The sequence below is a fragment of the Momordica charantia genome (assembly GCF_013281855.1).
Source record: "Momordica charantia cultivar OHB3-1 chromosome 2 unlocalized genomic scaffold, Mcharantia_2.0 BLBB01000002.1, whole genome shotgun sequence".
Taxonomy (NCBI): domain Eukaryota; kingdom Viridiplantae; phylum Streptophyta; class Magnoliopsida; order Cucurbitales; family Cucurbitaceae; genus Momordica; species Momordica charantia.
Window position 1 is genome coordinate 786,126 of NW_028275160.1, and position 25,456 is coordinate 811,581.

Here is a 25,456-nt window from a genome sequence, read left to right on the forward strand (position 1 = left end):
TTCAGATCTAACTCCAAGAACTCAAGGAACGTAAGGTATGATCTGAAGGATTGGGGGCATTTATAGCCCGTCGGAGGAATTTCCCCACCGTACACGTGTAATCAACGAGCGGCTAGGATCCTCTCTCAGATCCGAAGCGTCGGAATATTTGAATATTCCAACGATAAATCTTCCGCGACGGTTGTATTTTCCCACAAATAGGAAGTCGCCACGTGTCCAAAGCAAGTCGGATGAACTTCTCTGCCAGGTCGAGATCGGACCAGACAGAGAGGGGGCCAATGTTTGGGGAAGGGAATACCCTGGACACGTGGAGGACCCCCATTGGTGCTCCAAGATGGCTCATGAGTCATCCCAGCTCGGATAGCGGAGATGGCTGCCACCAACGCCGATGAAAGCTAAGTATGAGGGCCGAGGTGAACCTGGTCCAGGTCCGACCTACAGGGGAGCTCGGTAGGGGCCGATGTGAGCAACTGTCTGCGGCGTGATTATCGGACGTAACCGTCGGTCCCGAGATCACCGGGTGTAACCGACGGTCCCGAGATTACCGAATGTAACCGTCGCGAGATTAGCGGGACCACCACCCATAAGTAGAGGATCTCACTCCCCGATCAGGTACGAGGATTTCTGGCTTCGAACTAAACTTGGAATCCGACCTATACTGACTTGATCGTCGGAGTGCTCACCTTTTTGTGCAGGTCCGCCCAAGTGTTCAGGTCGGTCCGGAGGCCGAGTTCGAGCTACAATCAGGAACACACTGCTGTGCAAATCCTTGCATAAACAAATATATTTTTCCAGACCGTGTGGTTGAAGGACTCTCAGAATTTGAAATTTCTATAACAGAAACTTATCATCCTTCAATTTCACAACCTAATAAAAAAAAATTATCAGTGTTCTAATAAAAAAATTATTTTATACATATAATATCAAATTTTAATTAACAATACAATAATACTTACATGAATAATTTATTTTTGAACGATCATGTACCAAACAATAATCTGACAAAAACCGTACTAATTGGTGCACTATTTATTTGTTTTTTTCCGACAACAAATGCACGGTGAATTATTTGTTTTAAGATCATCAGATTCACATGTTGAGCCGTCTAAACAATATATATCACATATTTACAAACCCTACCTATAATCATTATCTTTTACTTTTGTCAAATTCAACTTAATCAAATAGGTTCATTCAATATCTATGATTCTAATTTTAAAACTTTACGAGGCATAATTACATTAAAATAAAACTTTTGATAAATACATTATTTCGTGTTATAAATTTATTTTAATTTTTTCAAATTAAAAATGTAAAATATAATATATTATAAATTATATGATATTGTACATTAATTATTCTACCAAATTTATAACGGGTATATTAATAAATTAATTAATATTATTTTAAATTGAACTAAATCTTTAGTTGGTAGCTACGTTATTTTACAACTATATTATCTTAAACACCTGAATAATTGAGATTTAATTTTGAAATTTGTTACCGAAACTACAACTCTGGTTTTTATTGAATCTTTTGTTTTTCACATTTATGTTATTTTAGACCACAACCCAAATGCATCTTACTCTTTTTTTATTCACTTTTTCAAAAATCATATGTTATTTTATTATCTTTCAAATTATAAAAGGCTTAATAAATATATAAAAATTAAAAATGACATAATCATTTTGAATATTTTAATTTTTAATTTAAGTTTTAAAACCGTTGGGAGTGAAACCAACCTCTTGCATAATAAAAGAGAGAATGAGTACAAGAACAACATCTCTATTAGTAGGAGGGATGGAGTGAAACACCAATAATAAAAATATGAGAATTTATAGCTAAAGGGGATGATATGATATTACCATTATTTATTATCTTGAACGAAAATTATGAGATTAAGAAGGAAGAAGGAAACCAGAAATGAGACGTGTCGAAATGGTTAACCTGCCGAGACAAACATTATTTATACAGATTATAGACCTTCCCGTTCAGCATTATTTCTTATACAAATTGAGTTGAGTTGTTGTTTTGGAATTGTAGCCCAAAACAAAAATGTTGAGATCTCCATCTTATCTTTCACCTTCTTCCAGTTCCAGCAACAAAGCTCTTTTAGTTTCTGGAAAGCCATTTGTTGCGCTTGTGGGTAATTACGAGGAAGCTTTGTTTCGTATTGAACAAAGGGTGAAACCAAACGCCGCCCCTGGTCCAGCTTTTGGCCTCCGCTTCGCTTCTCCCGAGTATTCTGTCATTAAAGCCTCCGCCGTCGCGACGGGGAATAAGCCTGTTTCTGCTAAAGCTGTCGTTACTGTGAAACGACCCGTCGGCAACGGCGAGTTGTTCCCAATAAACTTTGGGTTGAAACGAAGGCTTCCTGATATTACTCATTTGTGGGGAACCAAAACACTTGTTTTGGAGATTCTCAGTGCTGAAATCGATCCAAGTGCGTCACCTCTATTCTCATCGCCTTATTTTCTATATTATAGTATTTATTTTTTAAAACTTGTAACAGCGACGGTATTGGAGAAGGGAACAATAAAAGGGTATGGACAGAAAGTTAACAAGGAGGATGATGAGGTGATTATGTACGAGTCCAAGTTTGAAGTTCCAGCATAGTTTGGTGCAATTGGAGCGGTTTTGGTTGAGAATCAGCATAACGAAGAGCTGTTCCTCGAGGACATTGTCATCCAAGGCCTTCCCACTGGCCCTCTTCGCTTCTCATGTAATTCTTGGCTCAACTCCAAGTCTCAGAGCGATGATAGGAGAATTTTCTTCACAACTAAGGTAGTTTTGTTAAGGATGAACCGCCACTCAAACGCTCGACCCTAAAGCTTAAGCTGATGGGTTGGTAAATTGATAAATTTAATTCATATAATAGATATCTAACACTTCTTCACTTTTAACATTGCACAAAGACCTAACAAGTAGAAATCATAATAAATGGAGAGAAACGACAATCCAAGAGTTCGAATGCTCTCATACTATGTTAAGGTGAATAAACCACCACTCAATTTAAAAGCTTAAATTGATGAATTGGTAAACTAATAAATTTAATTCATATTATGGATATTTTACAAGTTTTTGGAGAGAATAATCGCAAATTCAGGTTGAAGCATTACAAAAGAATATATCTTCTTGACTATTATTGTTAATCATGTCAGTCATATTTGCCATCAAAGACACCGGGGGGCCTAAAGAGATTTAGAGCAGAAGAGCTTAGGAATTTACAAGGGGATATGGAAAGCGTGAGGCCCATCATAGGATATATGACTACGATGTCTACAATGATCTTGGTAATTCTGACAAGGGCGACGAGTTCAAAAGACCTGTGCTTGGCGGTAAACAATATCCTTATCCTCGACGCTGTAGAACTGGACGTGCACGTTATCGATCAGGTGTCTTTTTTCTTTCATACTTTTATCAATTTAAAAGATATATGATATTAACATAGGAAAAAATGTTTGGTAATTGATAAAATGCAGATCCATTATCAGAAGTAAGGAGTTTGGACGTTTATCTACCTAGAGACGAGGCATTCTTACGGATAAAACAAGTAACATTGTTAGCAAAGACATTCTATTCAATGATAAACGGCCTCAAACCAGCTTTGGAGACGATAGTACCAGACACAAAGCTGCATGTTCCACATTTGTCTACAACTGACGATGTCCCCAATAAAGGCACTTGGAATCTCAATACTCTTCTTCCTAAACTAATCGACTTTGTCGTTGATAAGGGTGTGGACATCCTACCCCTCGCTTCTTCTGAAAATTTTGGCAGTAAGAGCCATAAGCTACCACACATGCTAATAAGACAATGCTTAATTACTTTCGTTTAATTATTTGTATAACTGTTCTTTATTTTATTTTTCAGAGGACAAATTCTTTTGGTTCAGAGATGAGGAATTTGCCAGGCAGCCCCTTGCAGGACTCAATCCATATAGTATAAGGCTCGTCAAGGTAATCTAACGTGACCCATTTACTTGAGATATTGAGGACTTTAAAAGTTCAACCTTTAAACTCGTTTAAAATAGGGAGTTATTAATGAAATGATATAGGAATGGCCATTGAAGAGTAAGCTTGAACCTGCTATTTATGGTTCTCCTGAATCGGCAATCAGTGATGAAATAGTTGAGCAGCAAATTAAAGGGATCATGACTGTGAATGAGGTGCCTGACCATCACTTTCAGTCTTGAATTAACAATCATATATTGGCTATTTGGTGTAAAATGTTGAATTAATATTGTGGGTGCGACGCAGACAGTGGAGCAAAACAAACTATACATACTAGATTATCATGATCTCTTTCTCCCATATGTGGCAAAGGTACGAAAGTTAAAAGGCAAGACATTATATGGTTCGAGGACGCTATTTTTTTTAAACCCAGATAACACTCTAAGGCCACTAGCTATTGAGCTTAGTGCACCACCAATCGACGGTCAACCACAATGGAAAGACGTTTTCACACCATGTTGGGATGCCACAGGCCTCTGGCTTTGGAGGATTGCCAAAGCTCATGTTCTTGCCCATGACACTGGTCATCACCAACTTGTCAGCCATTGGTACGTCTTTCTTTTCATGGTCATATTTAGTACTTTGGTAGTTGATGGAAACTTAGCTTTAGCTTTTTCTTAAAATATTTTTGTGTTTTATCTTCTTTTATAGGCTTAGAACTCACTGTTCCGTAGAACCTTATATTATCGCTGCACACAGACAATTAAGTGCAATGCATCCAATTTATAGACTGTTGCATCCCCATTTCCGGTATACCATGGAGACGAATGCAATTGCTCGTCAGACTCTTATTAACGAAGGAGGGATTATTGAAACCACATTCTCACCTGGAAAGTATTCTATGGAATTTAGTTCTGTGGCTTATGCGAAGCAGTGGCAGTTCAACTTAGAAGCTTTGCCTGCCGATTTAATTCACAGGTAATTATTCTGGCCAACTTCTTCTAATCAGTTCCAATGTAGTTGACATCACTATAACACATTGGAGGAAATTGCGATTTTAGTGAAATCACTAGACTTGTTGGGATGCAAGGATGTTAATTAATCTTTGTTTTTGACTATTATATCTGGTTGTTTTTGCAAGGGGATTGGCTGTTGAAGATCCAAATGCACCTCATGGTTTGAAGCTGACTATTGAAGACTACCCTTATGCCAACGACGGCCTAATCCTTTGGGATGCCATCAAAGAATGGGCAACAGAATATGTCAATCATTACTATCCTGATCCAAGTGTTGTTAAATCAGATGATGAGCTTCAAGCATGGTGGACAGAAATTCGGACGGTAGGCCATGGAGATAAAAAGGATGAACCATGGTGGCAAGTCCTCAATACTCCTGAAGACCTTATTGACGTTGTTACGACCATCATGTGGGTAACTTCTGGCCACCATGCAGTGGTGAACTTTGGACAATATTCTTTTGCAAAATATTTTCCAAATCGGCCTAGTATTGCAAGAGTCAACATGCCCACGGAAGAACCAATGAAACTTTGGAAGTACTTCCTTGAAAAGCCAGAAAATGTGTTCTTAGACACGTTTCCTACACAGACTCAAGCAACAATAGTTTCATCCGTTATGAATATATTGTCGAGTCATTCTTCAGATGAGAAATATTTGGGAAAGGATATAGAACCAGCATGGGCTGACGAACCTCATATAAAGCGAGCATTTGAGAAGTTTAGTGGAAAATTGAAAAAATTGGAAGAGATCATTGATGAAAGGAATGCCAATCCTAAATTGAAAAATAGACATGGAGCTGGAGTTGAGCCTTATCAACTTCTGAAGCCATATTCAGAGCCTGGAGTGACGGGAAAAGGAGTTCCTTATAGTATTTCTATTTAGAAGCTGTGACACATTAATTGTTCCACACTTAATACTTTTTGAGTGCATGTTGCATGAAATATATAATTATGTATATGAATTATCACCTTATGAGTGGAAACTGGGAAAGATAGAAGTTTTTGTTCCAAATTAGAACCAATGAACGAGTTAGGAAAGAGAAGAGCACATTGACGGCTCTCTCCTAGGCCCAAATTAGAAGATAGATAAATAAATCATCTCCCAGTATTTATACACATCAGATTAGAGGAGATCAATAATTGACAGTTAAATTAACAAAAATTTGGGGTGAAAATAATTTCGGTTCGGTTTGATTTTCAGGGAGAGAAGAAAAAACCGAAATCGATTTGGTTAAACAAGTATGAAAACCGAAACAAACCAATTCGGTTCACAATCATTTTTTTTTTTTAAGTATTTCAATCAGCCACTGCCTCTCCTCGATGTGAAACCCTAAGAAATTACAGATAAAAACTCTTCCATCAAAAGAGACCCCAACCTGTCAATACCTAAAACTTTAAAATCAAATAGAACAATCTCAAGAGAAAGATTAAATGATGAATTATTGATCGAAGAACAAGAGATAAGGAGAACTAATTCCTTGTACAAGGTTGAACACTCCAAGTGATCAAACCTAACTCGAATGTTCCAGCTTGCAACTTAGATCAAGAATTACAAACAAATAACTCTTAATTAGCCATCACACTAGTTGCAGTAAAATTCATTCTAAAACTAATCTCCTTTATAAACAACCTAAATGTCACGCTTTAGATAGCCTCCCAACTAAACCATAAATGCCACAAAATAAATAATAACAAAAGGACTAAAATATCTCTATTCGTTCAAGAAAGGGTAAAATTGAAAAGTAATAAAATCACAAAAAAGAACTCTAAAATAAAAGTTTATCATAATTTCAAGCCCTAAGGCAATTCATACCACTTCTATTCCGCTTTGATCTGAGGAAAAAGAAAAAACCAAAACTTGAGAAGCTGAGGCCTTAAACTTGTTCCAAACAAGTTTAAGTATCAAACCTAATATATACTTTTAAAGTTTAAAAAATAATACCCAAAAGTTAAAACACATCCAAGATTTTAAACATCTTTTAAGTAAAAAGAACGTTAGAGGTTGGAGATATATGTCAATTACCGCTGAGCTATACTCGCTTTGGCATAATTATTATTTAATATGTAGCATAATATAAAATTCATATAGATGAAGTATAAATAAACCATATTTGAAAGTAGACGCTCAAGAAAGATGGAGAACAGATATAGCTTCTCATCTCCAATCCAAATTTGAACTCAAGTTTTGCAACTACATAGCATAAAATTATGGAAAATCTATGTTAATACTAATATCAAATTTTCTTAATCTGGTAACATCAAATTCAGCATCTTCACCTTCAGAATCATTTTCTTTCTCTTCGTTCTGGATATCATCTTCTAAAACTACATCCTTTTCTTCACTCTTAACATCACCGTCCGCATCCCCACTGCGGCCATTTGGAGTTTCCAACTAAATTGAATTTATTGAACAAGAATCCATTCCTCTTCAACCAATTCCGTCGTCTACTTCCACAAGTTTGCATAGTTTTTGAATTACACACCTCAACACAACACTGTTTTTGAATAAAAATCCAGTCCTTACGTTATTAGTAGATTTATCTCTAAAATCGCATAGAAATTGCATCAAATCCCCACCATGCCAACTGAATTGCAGAACCTTCAAAGCCATCCAAAAAAGCAGAAAAAGCCCCCAAATTACAAAAACTCGCAGAAAACATCCGAACACCAAAAACTTACTACTCACTACTCTGTTTCAAAAACTTATTCAAACGCAAAGCGATATCCATCACCAAACCCAACAAAATCCTTCAAGAAACTCCAAGAACACAACCACAACCAAAAAAAAAAAACCTTAAAATCCGCATACGCGACTAAAACTAATTGAGCGGTTTCAGAACGAATCAAGAAAAACGTGCAGAGGAAACCAAAGCGACCTAGCGATTCATCCAAATATAGCAACAGAAAGGGCATTGCAAAAGCGAAAGCAAAGACAAAAACGAACGGCTAATTACTGATAGCAAAGCTCCACTGAATCAGTTGGGGGTGGGAGTGTAAGTTCAGTGGCCCCTACCTCCGGCGGAAGGAAGAAGTAAAAAGCCGAGTGGGGAGGGCCATTGCTTTGCCGGCCGTCCGAGAGTCCGGCGTCGATTTGAGAGAGTGCGGCTGAAGATGAAGACTGAGAGAGCGGTTGCGGCCCGCGGGGAGGGCAATTTGGCGTAGGAGAAGAAGGCTATTTTCCGTTATAACCCAAACTTGACCCGAATCGAACCGGATATGATCAATTCGATTCGGTTTGTATTTGCTGACTGATCGGAACCAATTCGGTTCGGATCGCTTCATTTTTTTCACCCCTTTGAGTAAAATAAAATTACAGTAAAATGCAAGAAGAGGGCTATAAAAGCCTAAGGTATATCTCATAAATTTATGGATGCTCTTGCGAGTCTGTAACATGTACGAGTGAAGATTCTCTCACTTTGATGTGTCTATAGTTAATTAGTTTGAGAAAGAAAACAGACTGCCACCACACATGAAATCGTCAGGCTTTTGAATTTAATTAACTCAATTTCATTTAAAAATAAATAAAAGAGGCCCTTGGCCCTTGACTCTTGAGAGTGCCAAGATTTTGGTCGATGAATAGTCAAACAGATGACAGTTCCAAACGAATATTAGTGCCAATTGAAAATTTTGGATGAAGATTTGTGGAGACGAGCGTTGGATTTGGAGAAAAGATACGGGAGGAGGGAAAAGAGAGAAAAAGAAAAAAAAAATGCCACCTACCTTTAAAATATATATAAAATAAATAAAGATAAAATAAATTTTTAGTCTCTGAATTTGAGGATAAGTATCTATTTGATCCTTAAATTAAAAAAAACGACACTTAGAAAATAGTTCTAAATGATCCTAAATTATTTGACTAACAAAAAAATTAGACGGCATAACTGAGTTAACATTTTTATATTATTTTTTCTCCCTCCCAAAATCCCTAAATAATTTTCTAATAGGTGAATTAATTTTTTTTTTCTTTCCGTCAACTAAAATTCCTAAAACTTTTCTGAAAATTTTCCCCAACTCCTCGGTGACAGCGGGTGAGCTTTCGAATTTCCTTCCTCGATTTGTCTCATTTCGATTTGCGTTTCTGTAATTCCCTCCTGGGTTTCTTGGATTCGAGATAATCTAAGATACCTGTAGGGGAATTCAGAAACTGAATAAGCCCTAGACCGATTCCAAGTTTCCGTCCTTGTTTCTTATGTTTGGATGTCACGAATTTTCTTCTTAATTTTGGACGCTTTATCCTGATTAGCAGCATCAGGAAGCCATCGTAATGAATCAGTATGTTTTCCAACCTTTTTTGTTTATTGGATTTTTTAATTACTAATTTAATTTATGTTTGATTAGGTACATGAGTCTTAAAGTTCAATATACACATAGGACATTGAAGGAAGTTTCTGGGGATATGGACGAGAAGGGACGAGAGAAAAAATACATATAAGATAGAAATAATATAAAATTATTTAATATTGTCGAACGTCATTTAAAATTTGTTACCTCAATTATGTCATGTCACATTTTTCCATTAGTCAATTAACAGTCAAATACACCATTTAAAATCATTTTCTAAAGGTCGGAACTAAACTGCCACTATTTAAAACATAGAGACTAAATAATTACCTACCATCAAATTTAGGGACTAAAAGTGTATTTTACTCGATAAAGACACATCATTTAAAAATTACTAACCTAACAATATCGTGTAACTTTTTCGTTAGTCAATAAGGATCAACTTTGTTCGGGGACCATTTAGAACTACTCTTTAAAGATTGGGACCAAATTATCACTTTTTGAAACTTAATGACTAAATAGAAATATATCTTCAAACTCACTAACCTTTTACCTTATTTTATTTTAATTTTTTTAATACAACATTGACATTTTTGTTAGTCATTGGAGACAAAGTAGGCATTTTACACGAGCATTAAATTTATGGTATAAATCCATTCAAGCATCATGGTCTTCTCATATGCTTTTAGATTTGTGAGCACTCTATTTTTTTATTTTCTTTTTAAATAAGAGAAATCACAATTTTACTTTAAACTAAAGTTTGATGTGAATTAATTGATCTTGGTCTATTTGCTGTCGATTGAAGAACCTGTTCAACATTTAAGGCCGATTTGATAATGGTGCAGCTCACCTTTTCGTTTTCTTAATGTTTTTTCCTTGGTTTTTTTTTCTCTGCTTTTTTTTCCTTGTATCACTCAAAAAAAAAAAAAAAACTACGAACTTATCGTGTCCCACTACCACCATTAAAAACAAAAGAAAGAGAAGGAAAAAATGTTGATATCTGTTAAATACTTTTGTGTTTTTTATTATTTTATTGAACAAACTTGGTGTTGATGTTGCTATTCGGTTCATATAAGATAAGGCAATTAATTAAAACGAAAGCACTTTTTTCTAGTACTCGGTAGTCTGTACTATGAACCTACAACTACTTCAACTCTCAAGAAAAAATAATTATTGCTATCTTAATGAGTGTAATTTTTTATAATGTATAAAAATTAACACAAAAATGAGATTACAGTTGGATCCAAAAATTTTGTTGAGGACAAGACATCCCATTAATTTACAAGTAAATAATTTCACGAATTCATAAAAGTATGATTTTGAAGTTGAGACAATCATTTTTTAAATATGTTTTACGAACTTGGTATTGAATATTACAATTATAAGTAAAATAACCTCAAATTCGTATCTAAAGTTGAAAAAAATGTAACTTAGACAATTAATATAAAATTATCAACTTCTTTGGATTCGGCAAAATTAAAAATAAAAATGATGTAAAAGAAAAATTCAAAAATTTGATAAAAATAAGTACAACAATTAAACTTAGCTTGACTAATAAAACTAAAGAAATAAAATATGTATTAAGTATAAATTGAAAAAAAACTTTTTGAGTTCAAAGGAGTACGGTCACCATTCGAGAGTCTTGAAAAAATCTCTTATTTTTAGAAAGTTAGAGGTTGAAGATTTCATTTTTTCTTTTTTTTTTTGGTTTCTAAAATTTGATAGATTTATATAAAGATTTTTTTAATATATTATATAGATTTTTTATATAGCATATTTTATAATATGGTATTCATTTTTATAATTTAATAATATATATAAATACAATAGGCAGAAAATTTTTTAATAAAAACAACACGTGCGCTAAAGCTTGAACAAAGGCAGACTAGGGGAGCCTAGTCCCAAGCTCCATTGCATCAATCTAAAATTGTATGTTCTTTTAAGCTATTAATTAGTATATAAATAAAACGTCTCAAAGTTGAGCTGAAGTCCCTCCTCGGCCAAGAATCAGTGTTTTTGTGCATTGAAAATTGTATTCACTATTCCAGAATGAAAAATAACTTCAAATCAGCCAATTTAAGAAGCTCAACGTGAGGGCAAGCAATGCAGGACGTGGTACTGTACCGTCGACATTTTAATTTAAAAAAAAAAAAATAGAATATTGATTTTTTTTTTTTATTTAAAGCATGGATTTTAACTGTTTTCTTTATATGTGATTTTATAATTTTCTTAAGGATGACATTATTCTTATGGATGTAATGATTTTTTTTTCACAAATTACCTTTATAAGTAAAAATTTAGAAAAGTCAAGCAAGAAACTAAGGTTTATTTTTTAAAATTTCAATTTTTAGTTCAAAAGCATCCGTTTTAAGATGTGTTTGGAAATGATGGTACAATAAGTGATTATAGAAAAATAGATTCATTCACATTTTATTTCATATTTGGTTGGAAGTGATTTTTATATAGTTAAAAGTAATTTTAAATTTTTACGGTTTGGTTTCAAAATTGATTTTTAAAATGTCATCTTCTTAAAAATGACATTAATTAAATTTGAGAAACAATTTAATTAAACAACTATTTGACTATTTACTCAACAATTATGATAAAAAAAATTATAATTGTTTTCATTACAATTGATTTATTTGTTTATAATTTTTTTTATTAAATGGATAAAAAGTACGATCACATCAATTTTATGGATTGATGATTACAACACCACCATCACCCACCACAGCAATTCTCAGATACAAAATTTCGCGGTCTGCAACCAAAATCCTCCAAAGCCCAAAATTTCGCCGTCGGTAAGTACCCTAAAACCAAAATCCCATCATCAGCAAATAATTGGATTCTCGGCCAATCAATAACCAAGAACCACCACCCAACTACTACCTCAAAAATCAATTTTAAACCATTTTAATTTTTTTTTTTTGTAAATCAACTTTTTAATTTATATTGAATAGGTAAGTAATTTTTACCATCTAAAATCACTCTTAAAGACACTCTTAACTATAACACATGAGTTAGAACGTTACTCCTGCCACACTGTTTTTTCTTAACACGCGTGGTTGGCGTGGTGTTATCCTTTCTTTAAGGCCATGGTTTGGACCTTGAGGGACCACTTTTTTCAGGATAACGAAACCTCGGCTTCTAACACTCCATTTCCTGGACCATTGAGGGACCACTTTTGTTGGGTTATTTAAGGTAACAATTAGTTAGATTCCTCGAAGAAAAATCCAGATGACTCGCCAACACACTTTTGTCGAATTATTTATTGTCTTATTTGATCGGCCAACGAAAAACAACTACGATTTCATCTAGGGTTTGAATCAATTCTCTCTAAATTCTTTATAATTTTCTTAACCTCAAGCCAATAGGCCAATTAGTAACTAATTAATTAAATAACTAATTAGATTTAGTTTGTTTTAAGGGCACCTGTAATTATAGAAAAAAAAACGTAGACAAAAATAATAAAATGTCAAATATATCATCTCAATATATTTGATCTACCATGTAGATATAACTCTACTACTTGTATACTAATATACCGTTGATATACCACTAATATATACCCTATATATATTTTTGATATGATTATTAACTAATTATGATATACCTCTAATATACATGCATACGTTAATGAAAGGTAAAATTGAAATTATAAAAAATTTTAAAATAAAAATTCAAATATTTTGTCATAGTTGCAAACTTCAATAGAGAGGTGTTAGACCTTTTTACAAATATGGTTAAATATTTTGCTACCCATTATAAATTCCATTGTTTTAATTAATTAATTAATTAAATTTATTTTATTTATTTAGTTAATTTAGTGTACATATTAATTATTAATTATGTTATTTTTAACAACCAATCTATGCATGTACTTAATTTTTAATAGAAAAGGACCGATAAAGGTTTGGAATTTAAACCGTGTTTTATTTACAAATGGTTGTATGATAGATATGTATGGTATAGATGGAGTTGAGTATAATCGACAACTATGTAGACGTTGTTAAAATATGGTTGGATTAACACTTTATTATAGATGTGTAGATAAATCAATCAAAGATAATGTATAGTCACCCTAATTAGACAAATTAGTGTTCTTAATGATCTCAGGCATAGAAGGCACATGACAAGATATTCCAATCTGAGAGTCACATTTCCGAACTCGAAGAGGTCCATCATAATGTTAAAGACCAGAACTTTTGCTAAAATAATGAAGGAACCTGTGTCAAAGACCCCACCGTGGTATGCACCAATAAGATCATCTTAGGATGATGGCAATCCATCCACACCAATAACATGATACTGGTTAAGGATAGTACCACACACACTAGTTCAACCATTACATTATGGTTACATCGTGAATCTCTTAACGACACATTCAAGACATGCTTATGGGTAGGGTAGTGGATAGCATGGACAATATTTCTACCTAGTAAAAAGCTAGAGGCATCAGGACACTAAGAGTTCGTCGTAGAAAACTACTCATAATCAACGAACTCAGTCTTGTGAAGCACGTTAGGTTTATGCTATTTAATTTGACATGATAAATTTTATTTTATTTATATAAATGTTAAATATTATTATTAAAATCAATATAAATTTTTAATTTATAGACAACTCCTAATTTTGCATTGGTTGGAAATAAAAAGTTACTGAAATTTATTAACATTCGAAGAAAAATAAATAAACAACCAACCTAGCTAGTCGAAGTGGTTGAAGTCTGACCTTGCTACTTTTAATATCCATGTATGAAGATTGCAGAAAATTTCGCTCCAATTTATTGCGTTGTTAGATGCATCGTATTAAAAATGATATGAGGTTTATTTCTTCTATTTATTGTGTAATTGTGTAAATGGAAATGAGTATATAGCACGGGACGACCTTCAACCACTTGGACAAAGACCCTTCTGCTTATATTCATCAACCATTTTCCAACACCTTGTATCATTTATGCAGGATTTCTATTGGATATTTATAAAATCAACAAAAACTTTTTTGAACACTTTTATTTGGATAAATTAGATAAATGATAAAGTAAGGGTTCAAAAAGGGGTCAGAATTAAACATCCGATATTTTTTAAAAAAAGTTTCTAAATAATTAGTAAATAGTTTTTATTTTACGGCTCTAAAAAAAATCCTTTCATTTTGTAGATAAGTTTTGATTTTTTTTTTGGTTTAAATTTTATTTTTGTCTCCTAGTTAGCCTTCAAAACAAACAAACTCGTTAATCCCTAGATTTCATCCTAAGGATCCAATTAATAACCAGTTATGTTTTTGCTTTTTTATTTTTTTATTTTTAAAAAACAAAAAAGAAAAGGCATATATTGTTTGATAACTTTGTTTTTTTTTTTTAAATTACTTGAAAACCAAACATATGTTTGATATCCAATTTTGGTTTTTTTTTTTAAAAAGGTTAGAAAGTTAAAAGTATATGTTACAGTGAGAAAATCTAGGTAAAGTAGGGATGACAATGATGTGATGTCCCTTTTCCATCTTCGTCGTCGCGAAAATTTTTAATTCTCATCTCCACCTCATTCTTTGATTTTGGGAATCGAGATCCAGGTGAATCCTCATCTCGAAATTATTGATTTAATAATTAATCTTAATTGTTTTTAGAATTTAAAAAATAAAAAGTGATAAAAACATATAATATATTTATTTTACCCAAAAGTTATTATTTACTGGGATAAATAATTAGTTTAAAAAATATCTAATATTTTTGTTATAAATTATTAAACAATTAATAAATATATATTAAATTATTTAAAATATAAAATCGGAGACTAGACATGGGGTGAAAAATGCATTCTCTATGGGAATTTTTGTCTATCTCTAATAGAGACATGAAATAAAAGTTTAGAAAGATAAATAAAAATTTTAAAAAATTCAATGAGAGAAAAGTTAAGGGCAAAAATAAAAAAGAGGTGAAAGAAGATTGAATGGGAAAAAAATTATTAGAGAGAAATACATCGAGGAAGAAATAGAAAAGGAAATAAAGCCTTAGTATTTTCTTAGCACAAGAGGCGAGGAAAGAGATTCGAACTTAAAAAGTCTTAAAAGTCAAATACATGTATCATTTATAGTTAACTAAACTCAGGTTCAATTCTTAGTAATTGAATTTTAAAAACAATAATCATTTTGGTACCGGCTATTATTATTTTGTAAGCTAACAGTTACTGTAGCGTGACTTTGACACACATCCACATCAGTATACTAACATACATGTTATCCACATCTTGTTTTGAGAGCCAAAATAACTAAAGTATATATTTTAGATATTTAAATGTCAAAGTGATAATAGCTCGGTGGTAATTGACGTTTAACTTACTTTTTTTTTTACCCAATTTTTTCAAAACTTATGTTTTCTAATATTTGAAGTCACATCTATAATAAATGACATTCACTACCTCTCTCCTCATATTTTAGATTTCTCTCTCTTATTTTTTTTTTCACTTTTCTCTTTCCTCCATTATTATTTATTTTTTTCATTCTTCATCTTCTTCTCTCCCCATCTTTTTTCCTCGTGTCTTCCCTCCCCAGACTTTTTATGATCTCTTCTTTCTCCTTTTCATCGATTTCTTATTTTTTTCCATGATATTTTATCAGATCTCTTCTTTCTCTCTTCATTCCCTTAATCTGTTAAATTTTTTTTTAATCAATTTGATTTTACCAGATCTCTTCTTTCTCTCTCCATCCTCTTGTTAGTTGAAATTTTTTTAATCAATTTCTTCCCCCAAATAAAGACACATACCAAATAAGCAATTTTGAAAACATATTCGCTTAAAGTTAGGTTTTTTTTTCCTTCTTTCTTCTTTTCAACAAAATACTTATGTCCATCAATTGTGAAGGTCTCAGGTGTTGGTCTTGGGCCGAAAAACATTGAAGATTTTACTTTAGGTCAGATCTCGCTCTCGCTTCCGCTTGTTCTCCCTCAGATCTCAATCTCGCTCCCTCTCGTTCTCCCTCAAATCTCGGTCTCGATCTCGCTCCCTATTGTTCTCCATCAAATCTCGATCTCGATTTCGCTCCCAAAGATCTCGATCTTGCTCCCAATCAGATGGGAGCGAGAGCTTCACTACCAACTAGATATCGCTCTCAGAATTAATTAGAGGAGTTCGTTTTTAGTGGGGGTGACCTTTCATGCAGTGTGGGTTTTAGGGTAAAATTGACAGAGTGAAGTGTTTAGATTTAGGTATAAAATCAAATGTAAAGAAAAAAAGTATTAATTTTGTTTGGTTTTAAAGTCTATATATACCATTGAAGAGAAATAATGATTGAAAAACAAAGAATAACAAAGAATAAAGAATTGAGGGAAAAGAAATAATTACAGGAATTTTCAACTAATAATAATAAAAGCAATTTTGAACTTACCAAATATGAGAAGGAGACGAAGGGAGAAGAGAGATTTGGTAAAAAATTATCAATGGAAAAAGAAATAATAACGGGGGAAGGGAGAGAAAGAAGAAGATGAAGAATTGGAAAGAGAAAAAGTGAAAAAATAAGAGATAAAAGAGATAGAGGAAGGATAGTTAAAGTCATTTGATACCTAAGATATTTCAGCAAAGATCAGAAAACATATACTCTTTAGAAAGAGGGCTATCCAACCCCAAAAAAAACGTGTTAAATTAAAAACGAGAAAGGACTAAGGAGAAGGTAGAAGCGTAAAAGTAGCAGATAGTAGGGGCTTTACCGTAATTTCAAAGTCCAAGTTGTATATAAATACCTCCGACGGGAGAACCAAAAACTCAGACCAAAATACCAATCGAAACAATAATTTCAAAAAAGGGAAATGTTGAAAGGTCAAGGCTTTGGGTGTTCGACTGGAGCGGCGGCTCCGGCGTCCCTCTCCCATCTGCAGAGGCCATTGCTTTGTAGCACAAACGCCGGCGCTGCTTTTTTGCCTCATTATTCGAAACCCAGCTGCCAGAAGCAGAGGAGTAGTAAGAGCAGTAGAAATGGACGGCTGAGATTGGTTTGCCGTGAGATAAAGGCAGCCATAGCCACTGCCGCCGAACCCACCACCACCGTCCAAACCAAAGTGGTTGTCCAAAAAGTCACTGGAGAAATCACTTCGTCGACAATTGTAAGGGATGTCAAACCAGACGTTGAAAAGTTTCTCAAACTGGAGTTCGCCAGCAACCTGCTCGACCTCAGTAGGCTTCTCTTTTCCATTATTTACTTAAAAAACTTTCAGCTCACACAAAATTTGACAGCATTTACTTTTACAAAAAATATAGAACAAATTATTTTTCTTTTCACATTTCTCTCTTCTATATTTTAAAATTTTAAATGGGTCAATAAGACCGACACGCCCACTTTTGAGCGTGAAGATTATCCCACTAACATAAGTCCATGTTTCATCTTCGTTCACATAGTATTTGTAAGAAAATTTTCTTAGAAATCATTGTCTAAGATTACCTCGGTCATTTTTTAACCATTTTTGTTTTTTGTTCTTGGTTTTTCTATTTATATTTATCTTTTGTCCTTTATTTTTAAAAAATAGAAAACTAAACATATTTCATAACTATTTTTACTTTTCTATTTTTAAAAAGTTAGAAAATTGGGAATATATTCGAGGGAAAAAGTTCTAAGTAGGGGAGAAAGTTCTAAGTAGAGTAGAGAGATTATGTAGGGGTGGGGTTATAATGTCCTTTTCCATTCTCGTGCTCGTGTAAATTTTTAGTCCTTTCTATCCACCTCGTGGTTAAAGAAATCTTTATTTGGGGTGTGGATATTCGCCAAAAAAATTGTTAGTTTTATAATTAATTTTAGGGGCAATTGCAAATATAGCAAAATAAAAAAAATAACAAATTTAGCACCTACATTTTAATTTTGTAAATATAGCAAACTTTTTGAAAAAATGGAGGTCTAAATAATAAAATGTCAAATTTACCCTCGTAGCACTGATATATACTTGATATACCTCTAATTTACTATATATATATATATATATATCACTAATATAACTATGATATCCACTGATATTTCTTATATGATTATTACTATTTATTGATTTATCACTGATGTATGTGTGATATATACTTGATATACCTCTGATATAACACTGATACAATATTGATATACAATTGAGTTACTTCTGATATAACTATGATATCTACTAATATAACATCTAATATGATTTACCACTGATGTATATATGATATAGTTATGATTTATACCATTATAAGTTCTCATATTATTACATGATTTACCATTGATTTACCATGCTGATATGACACTTATGTAACTGTGATATATACTTGTTATACCTCTAATTTACCATTGATATACCCCTGATTATATAATTATGATATCTACTGATATAACTATGTTATATGTGTGTTGATACATTACTAATATATTCACTAATTTATTTTTAAGATGAAAATATTGGTGGAAAAAAAGGAATCTAAAGTTATTGCATAAAATATTTATGTGAGCCATAGTTGAAAATTTGATATACTTTATAAATTTAAACGACTGATATTCCTTATATTTAGTATCTAATTAATATTAATATAGATTAAATAGTAGTGATATAGCAATAAAAAATATTGATAAGATAGTATATCAATCAACAAATCGTAGTGATAAACTAAGCTGATATACTACTAAAAATTAAACATTTGATTTACCTTATATTTAATATAAGTTACCAATATATTTAGTATATTATAAATTAGAGGTACATTAAATGTGTATATTAGATGTATATTACTTACATCTGATATATATTAGTAGTACATCGGATGTAAATTAGATGTAGATTGGAAGTACATCAGATGTAGATCGGAAGTACATCAGATGGAGATCAGAAGTAGATTAGATATAGAAGTAGATCAGAGGCATCTGAATTGGAATAATAAAAATTTCGAAAATAAAAATTCAAATATGTTGCCATATTTGCAAAATACAAAAAGAGGTTGACATTTTTGTAAATATTTATAAAAATTTTGCTACCCAATGCAATTTCCTTTAATTTTAATTATTTTTAAAATTTTAAAATTTTAAAAATAAAAAATGTAAAAAATTAATTTTTTTTAGAATTATTATTTACTAGTATAGATAATTAGTTTTAAAAATATTTAATCATGTATTAACAATTTAGTAAATATGTCCATAATATATATATTCATTATTTAACAAATGGAATCGTTGACGGGGTCGGGACATGCATTTTCTATTCTTGAAGCGGGGACCCGACCTTTGTGAGAATTTTTGTCACCCTAATGTATAGACATAAAAAATATAAATTTAGAGAGCTAAAGAAAAATATTTAGAAAAAAAAAACAGTGAAAGTAAAGTTAAAAGAGACGAGTAAAGTTGAGAGGTAAAGAAAAAAAATTAGAAAGGGAATAAAAAATTATAGTGAGTACAAAATTTAGAGATAAAAATAAGATTCGAAATATACTTTTGAGAGAAAATAAATAAATACAAAAAGAAATAAAAATTATAGTGAAAGAAAATTAAACGATAAAAGAATATATAATTTTTAGAGTAAAAATAGATTAGAAACAGAAAGAAAAATTATAAAAGATGAAATTTTAGAGAGAGAAAAGTTCGAGAAAATATTAAATTTGTAGAGAGAGAAATGAGAATGATCTGTTAGAAGAACAAAAATAAATAAAAATATCTAGAGATGAAAAATTTGGAGATAGAAAAATAATAATAAATATTTAAAATATTAATTTTAGAAAGAGAAAAATAATTTTTTAAAGAGATATTTATGAAAAAAATTAGAGTAAAAAAGAAATGTGATAGAGATAAATATGTCAATAAAAATAAAAAGTTAAAATATTACAAAATAGTTATCAGGCAGCTGGTTAAAGTCAAGTACCTCTATTTTTGGAAATCTTATATATGATTGAGCAATGAAAAATAAAGATGCAATTTAATTTATTTTATTTTTTTAGTGCATGCGGGTGAGGGATTAACATACGTTACTTTTTAACCTAGAGTTGGTTGAACTTAACAACAGTTAAAGTCCTAATTAATAACCACGGCAAAGGTTGAAAATATAGTTTTTAAATTTATTTTTATAGGTTTAATGGACTGTTTGAAGTAATTTCCCGTATAAATAGATATATTGGACTGTTGAAACATACTAATATAATTTGTTTGATATGTTATAAAATAGTGTCTATCTTAAAGTATTATAAGTGGGTTTGTCTATGATTTAAATTTATTTAAATCCTATATTTTTTTCCCCTAAACAACTTAAAAGAGCAATATATTTTTAAATTGGCTGAATTATATTAAATATTCGAATATATGAAGTAGTTGGATATTCTGTGTAATTTACTTTGTTTAAATTTAACTTAATACCAATGACCAATCTTAGAGCATTTAAATCTGTTTCTACATTTTTTTTTCTGTTTAAATATTCTATCTAAATGTTAGAACAAACTAATTTTACAATTGACGGGCAAAAGAAAATTTATTAGGGAAAAAAACAAACGAGCTAGCACATCTTTACATCTGTACGTCGATCTAAAACGATTTTCTTAAATTAATTTTTCTCATATATAAAGTTTTAATATCTAGAATTTTGATTGATCTAAAGATACAGAAAATCTTGTAAAAGAAAAGCAATGAAAATTAATATTTAATCAAGAGGCAAGACAAGCGCAGCACAATCTCAACTAAATCTTGTTTTATATTAATATATTTGAATAAGTGAGTATGTCACTCGAGGAAATTAGTTAGTTTTATTGATGCAGAGACATGTTTGGATTATATTTTATGTGTTATATAATACGTGAATAACCCGTTTATGTGTTCAAATAATTTTATGATGAATATAGTTGGAAGCTTTTAATATATTAATATGATAAAATAAGAACCAAACTGAGAATTAATGGGATTATTGGGCTTTTTGGAAAGAAAATAAAGAAAACGGGACCAAAATGAAACAGTGAAGAGAATTTTGAGTTTAATTGTAATAAAAGGGAATAAATAGGCATGTGTTGGTAAGAGTGAAGGGAAACCGATGTGAATTAGGTTTGTTTAGAAACTGGGTCGGAGACTTCAAGATCTTGTACCCATCTTTAAGACGATTTAAAGACTCTTTCTTGTCTTGGTCATCCAAAATCACCTCTAATTATGATCTTTCTATCATTTCTCTCAATTTGAATGTTTTTATCTAAGTCTTTTTTTTTTCTTTTTGTATTTTTGTATGTTTTCTCGCATACTTTCTTTGATGAAATGGTTTCTCAATTCAAAAAAGAAACTGGGTCGGAGAAAGCGAGGATAAAAGTTGAGGCAAGATTGTCGAGTGAGGACCCGAAGGAGGAAATTTACGAGGCAAGTTTCGAAGTTGGACCAGATTTTGGGGAGATAGGGGCCGTGATTGTTGAAAACCCCAATGAAAAGGAGATGTACATCAAAGAAGTGGACCTCACTGGGCTGGCTTCTGGTCCCTCCACCATCACCTGCAACTCCTGGGTTCAACCCCCCACCGTGCTTCCTAAAGTACAGAGAGTCTTCTTCACCAGCAAGGTCGTACTTCTCTTTTAATTTGTTTCCTCTTGGCCCTTACCATACATGATACAATTAAATCCTAACTTTAATTTTGGCATGCAGTCATACTTGCCATTGCTCACGCCTGCTGGACTCAAGTCCATGAGGGCAAATGAGCTGGTGAATCTGCGGGGCAATGGCACTGGTGAACGTGTACCATACGATAGAATCTATGATTATGATGTGTACAACGATCTCGGGAGTTGTAGTGGCGATCTCAAAAGACCAGTTCTTGGTGGCGCTGAACATCCTTATCCCAGACGTTGTAGAACCGGCCGTCCACATTGTGAAAATTGTGAGTACCTTACCCATATCTCCTCTTCCATGCACTTCTCTCCCTCACATTCTTATTAGTTATTAATATTAATATTATTATACAACTTAATATTATTAAGTTACATAATAATATTAATAACTAATAAGAATGAAACAAATATAGTATATAATCAATGTTTGCTTAATTTTAGGGTCTACGTATTTTATTTTTCTAAGGTTTGAGATTTAGAGATTTATTTATTTATTAAGAAGGGTTTTATTTATTTATTAAAAATATATGAATATGAGTAGAGTTTTTAGACATGGTTTTTTTATGTAATATTATTGTAGCCCCAGAGTTGGAAGAAAGGAGAAAAAATGAGAGCATATACATCCCTCGAGACGAGGCATTCTCTAATATAAAGCAAGATGCATTCATGAAAGATTCAGTGTTGTCATTCATACACACCATTGTGCCAAACTTGTGGGTACATTTTGATGACAAGGCTGGATTCTCCAACTTCAAAGATATCGATGCACTTTACGCGGTGGACGGCTTCAAACTTCCCACTCTTGAATCCAGTACTTCTCTCAAGGATGATTTACCTTGGATATTCAAACTCGACTCTACAGGAAAAATTTCGTTGCGCTTTGATCCTCCTGAACCTATGGACCGTGAGTGCACATCTCTCTCGCTAACTCCCTCTCATCTACTCATTAACTCGACTTATTCTTATTCTTTAATTACATCAGGAGACAAGTTCTTTTGGTTAAGTGATGAACAATTCGCAAGGCAAACTCTTGCGGGTCTTAACCCATGTAGCATACAGTTGGTCACGGTATGCCATGAAATCCTCTTCTTTTCATTTATACCATTGAATTCATATTAAATACTCAATTCTTAAATATTAATGGTAGGAATGGCCACTAGTCAGCAAACTTGACCCTGAAATCTATGGTCCTCCTGAATCTGCATTCAACATTGAAATGCTCAATCAAAAAATTGGCTCAATCACTGTTCAAGAGGTATGTAATTGTATCAGTACTAGTCCCGACAATCATATATGCCATATGAAATAAAATATATCTTTTCAAATGAATAAATGGGATATGCAGGCAATTCAAAAGAAGAAACTATATATATTGGATTACCATGACATGTTGTTGCCATATGTTCAAAAAGTGAGAGCCGTTGAAGGAACAACGCTTTATGGATCAAGGACACTATTCTTTCTAAACGAAGATGAAACCCTAAAACCACTAGCTATTGAGCTAACTCGGCCACCCATGGACGACAAACCGCAGTGGAAGAGAGTTTATGGACCCAGCGAGCAGGCCACTCACCTTTGGATTTGGAGATTTGCCAAAGCCCATGTTCTAGCCCATGACGCTGGTTATCACCAACTCGTTTCTCATTGGTAAATATATCCCATCCCACTCAACTTTGACTTTGAAGATCATTGCTAGAGGAATAAAAAAGATTGTTTTTTTAGTTTGGTCCTCTGTTTTGTTTTGTAGGTTAAGAACTCACTGCGCCGTGGAGCCTTATTGCATAGCCACAAACAGACAATTGAGTGCAATGCATCCTATCTATAGGCTTCTACATCCTCATTTTAGGTACACTTTAGAGATCAATGCATCTGCTCGTACCAATCTTATCAGTGCAGGTGGGACAATAGAATTCACATTCTCACCACAAAAATATTCCATGGAGTTGAGTTCCACAGCTTATGATCTTCAATGGCAATTTGACTTACAAGCCTTGCCAGCTGACCTAATTCACAGGTGACTTGAGTTCACCATTTTTGTTCTTCTTTTGAATTGACTGATACATAAAACTTGACACAGTACTTTTGATGAATACTTGGCAGGGGATTGGCAGAGGAGGATCCAACTGCTTCACATGGTTTGAAACTGAACATCAAGGACTATCCTTTCGCTAATGATGGTTTGATTTTGTGGGATGCTCTTAAAGAATGGGTCACAGAATATGTGAATTATTACTATCACGACTCGAGCATGGTAACATCTGACGCAGAGCTCCAAGAATGGTGGACTGAGATTAGAACTGTGGGGCATGCAGACAAAAAAGATGCGGCGGGGTGGCCAACTCTCAACACTCCCCAAGATCTAATAGACATAGTAACAAACATTGCGTGGGTAGCATCTGGTCACCACGCCGCTGTGAACTTCGGGCAATATGCATATGCAGGCTATTTCCCAAACAGGCCTAGCATAACAAAAACCAACATGCCCACTGAAGATCCCAACCCTGCACTTTGGAAATGTTTCTTGGAAAAGCCAGAGCATTTTCTTCTAGATGCCTTCCCTTCGCAGTATCAGGCGACAAAGGTAATGATGGTGTTGAATATTCTGTCAAGTCACTCTCCAGATGAGGAGTATGTTGGCAAGAATATGGAGCCATCATGGGGCGATGATCCTGTGATAAAGGCAGCATTTGATAGGTTCAGTGCGAAGATGAAGAATTTGGAGGTTATAATTGACCGTAGGAATGCTGATTTCAGCTTGAAGAATCGAACTGGGGCTGGGGTCTCTCCGTATGAGCTTTTGAAACCATTTTCAGAGTCTGGGGTCACTGGAAAAGGAGTTCCATATAGTGTTTCCATTTGATCTATGGAGAATGTCAAAATTAAAATATGAACAACTCTGATGTCATAATTAAGGTAAATTAATAAGCACTATCAAGACATTAATTTGTCATCTACTTTTGGCAGAGTTGAAAATAAATTTATCAAGTTGCTTTTTTAAATAACCTGTGAATTACATTAAAACACAATTAAGTTGCTCATATCATATTAACACAACATAACTTCGTATTTAATACTACCAAATTATCCTGATTCATGAGGCTAAAGATCACGAACCTTGTAAAAGAGAAGAAGTTATTCGTTATGGCTAGAAAAAAAAAAACGTTTCCAAAAGAGAGTAGCAATAGCTTGAAGACGAGCATACGAATTATGAACGGATTTGACAAATTTTCTTACTAATTTATCAAGGATAAAGTACGGATTTACTAGTTGGTGATCCTTCAAGCTATTAACACACTAAAGCAAATTCCTAATAGACAATTTATTGAAGCCTTAATTCAGGTCCAGTTCCATCAAATGAATGAGATATTCTTCAAGTTTCTTTCTTTTTACATTTTTTTTTTTTTTTTTGAAGGAGAGCATAGCTTTGTAGTCCTCTAATCTTATCATTCTAATAGGCTCTCTCTCTCAAGGTTTCCGGCAATGTAACTTGGTCTCATGTCATGAAAATAAAATGTTACGGGGCCCTTAAACAAAGAAAGAAAAAAATTCGTATAATAATTAATAGCTATAGCATAGTACCGTACCCAATTGACATAGCAGAAAGGAAAAGTACTAGTTTGGCCCTATTTACTTTTTTGTTGGGAAATATGTACATC

The 25,456-nt window shown here is 32.8% G+C and overlaps 2 protein-coding genes, 1 long non-coding RNA gene and 2 pseudogenes across 5 annotated transcripts; 3 read left to right on the forward strand and 2 right to left on the reverse strand.

The window, feature by feature from the left end:
• The first annotated feature begins 1,883 nt into the window (after window positions 1–1,883).
• Window positions 1,884–3,492, forward strand: LOC148212624 (linoleate 13S-lipoxygenase 2-1, chloroplastic-like; annotated as a pseudogene). Its single transcript, XR_015789277.1, has 3 exons — window positions 1,884–2,443; window positions 2,513–2,784; window positions 3,162–3,492. The product of XR_015789277.1 is annotated as a linoleate 13S-lipoxygenase 2-1, chloroplastic-like (transcript).
• Window positions 3,493–3,573: 81 nt separating this feature from the next.
• Window positions 3,574–5,980, forward strand: LOC111017355 (linoleate 13S-lipoxygenase 2-1, chloroplastic-like). Its single transcript, XM_088120698.1, has 6 exons — window positions 3,574–3,779; window positions 3,874–3,959; window positions 4,058–4,168; window positions 4,260–4,561; window positions 4,665–4,931; window positions 5,095–5,980. Exons 1-6 carry the CDS (start codon window positions 3,584–3,586, stop codon window positions 5,849–5,851), a joined length of 1,719 nt encoding a protein of 572 aa, XP_087976824.1. The 5' UTR covers window positions 3,574–3,583; the 3' UTR covers window positions 5,852–5,980.
• A 15-nt stretch (window positions 5,981–5,995) lies between these two features.
• LOC148212625 (uncharacterized) lies at window positions 5,996–8,289 on the reverse strand. Of its 2 annotated transcripts, none has more exons than XR_015789279.1 (2): window positions 7,982–8,289; window positions 5,996–6,298 (listed from the first exon to the last, which is right to left on the reverse strand). It is a non-coding gene; the product is annotated as an uncharacterized LOC148212625 (long non-coding RNA). The 2 variants fall into 2 exon arrangements; XR_015789278.1 differs by lacking the exon at window positions 5,996–6,298 and adding an exon at window positions 6,384–6,504.
• On the reverse strand, window positions 6,980–7,986 carry LOC111017356 (uncharacterized; annotated as a pseudogene).
• Window positions 8,290–17,007: 8,718 nt separating the features above from the next.
• On the forward strand, window positions 17,008–24,754 carry LOC111017305 (linoleate 13S-lipoxygenase 2-1, chloroplastic-like). The gene is made up of 9 exons (XM_022293018.2): window positions 17,008–17,408; window positions 21,482–21,753; window positions 21,838–22,069; window positions 22,381–22,704; window positions 22,783–22,868; window positions 22,948–23,055; window positions 23,146–23,447; window positions 23,548–23,814; window positions 23,901–24,754. Exons 1-9 carry the CDS (start codon window positions 17,045–17,047, stop codon window positions 24,658–24,660), a joined length of 2,715 nt encoding a protein of 904 aa, XP_022148710.1. The 5' UTR covers window positions 17,008–17,044; the 3' UTR covers window positions 24,661–24,754.
• Window positions 24,755–25,456: the final 702 nt, after the last annotated feature.

Coding starts and splice junctions, on each gene's coding strand:
- LOC111017355 (XM_088120698.1), top strand. CDS start 3,584: ATGATAAACGGCCTCAAACCAGCTTTGGAGACGATAGTACCAGACACA. Junction 4,169..4,259: donor GGATCATGACTGTGAATGAG/GTGCCTGACCAT, acceptor GGTGCGACGCAG/ACAGTGGAGCAAAACAAACT. Junction 4,932..5,094: donor CCTGCCGATTTAATTCACAG/GTAATTATTCTG, acceptor TGTTTTTGCAAG/GGGATTGGCTGTTGAAGATC.
- LOC111017305 (XM_022293018.2), top strand. CDS start 17,045: ATGTTGAAAGGTCAAGGCTTTGGGTGTTCGACTGGAGCGGCGGCTCCG. Junction 17,409..21,481: donor CAGCAACCTGCTCGACCTCA/GTAGGCTTCTCT, acceptor AATTCAAAAAAG/AAACTGGGTCGGAGAAAGCG. Junction 22,705..22,782: donor TCCTCCTGAACCTATGGACC/GTGAGTGCACAT, acceptor TAATTACATCAG/GAGACAAGTTCTTTTGGTTA.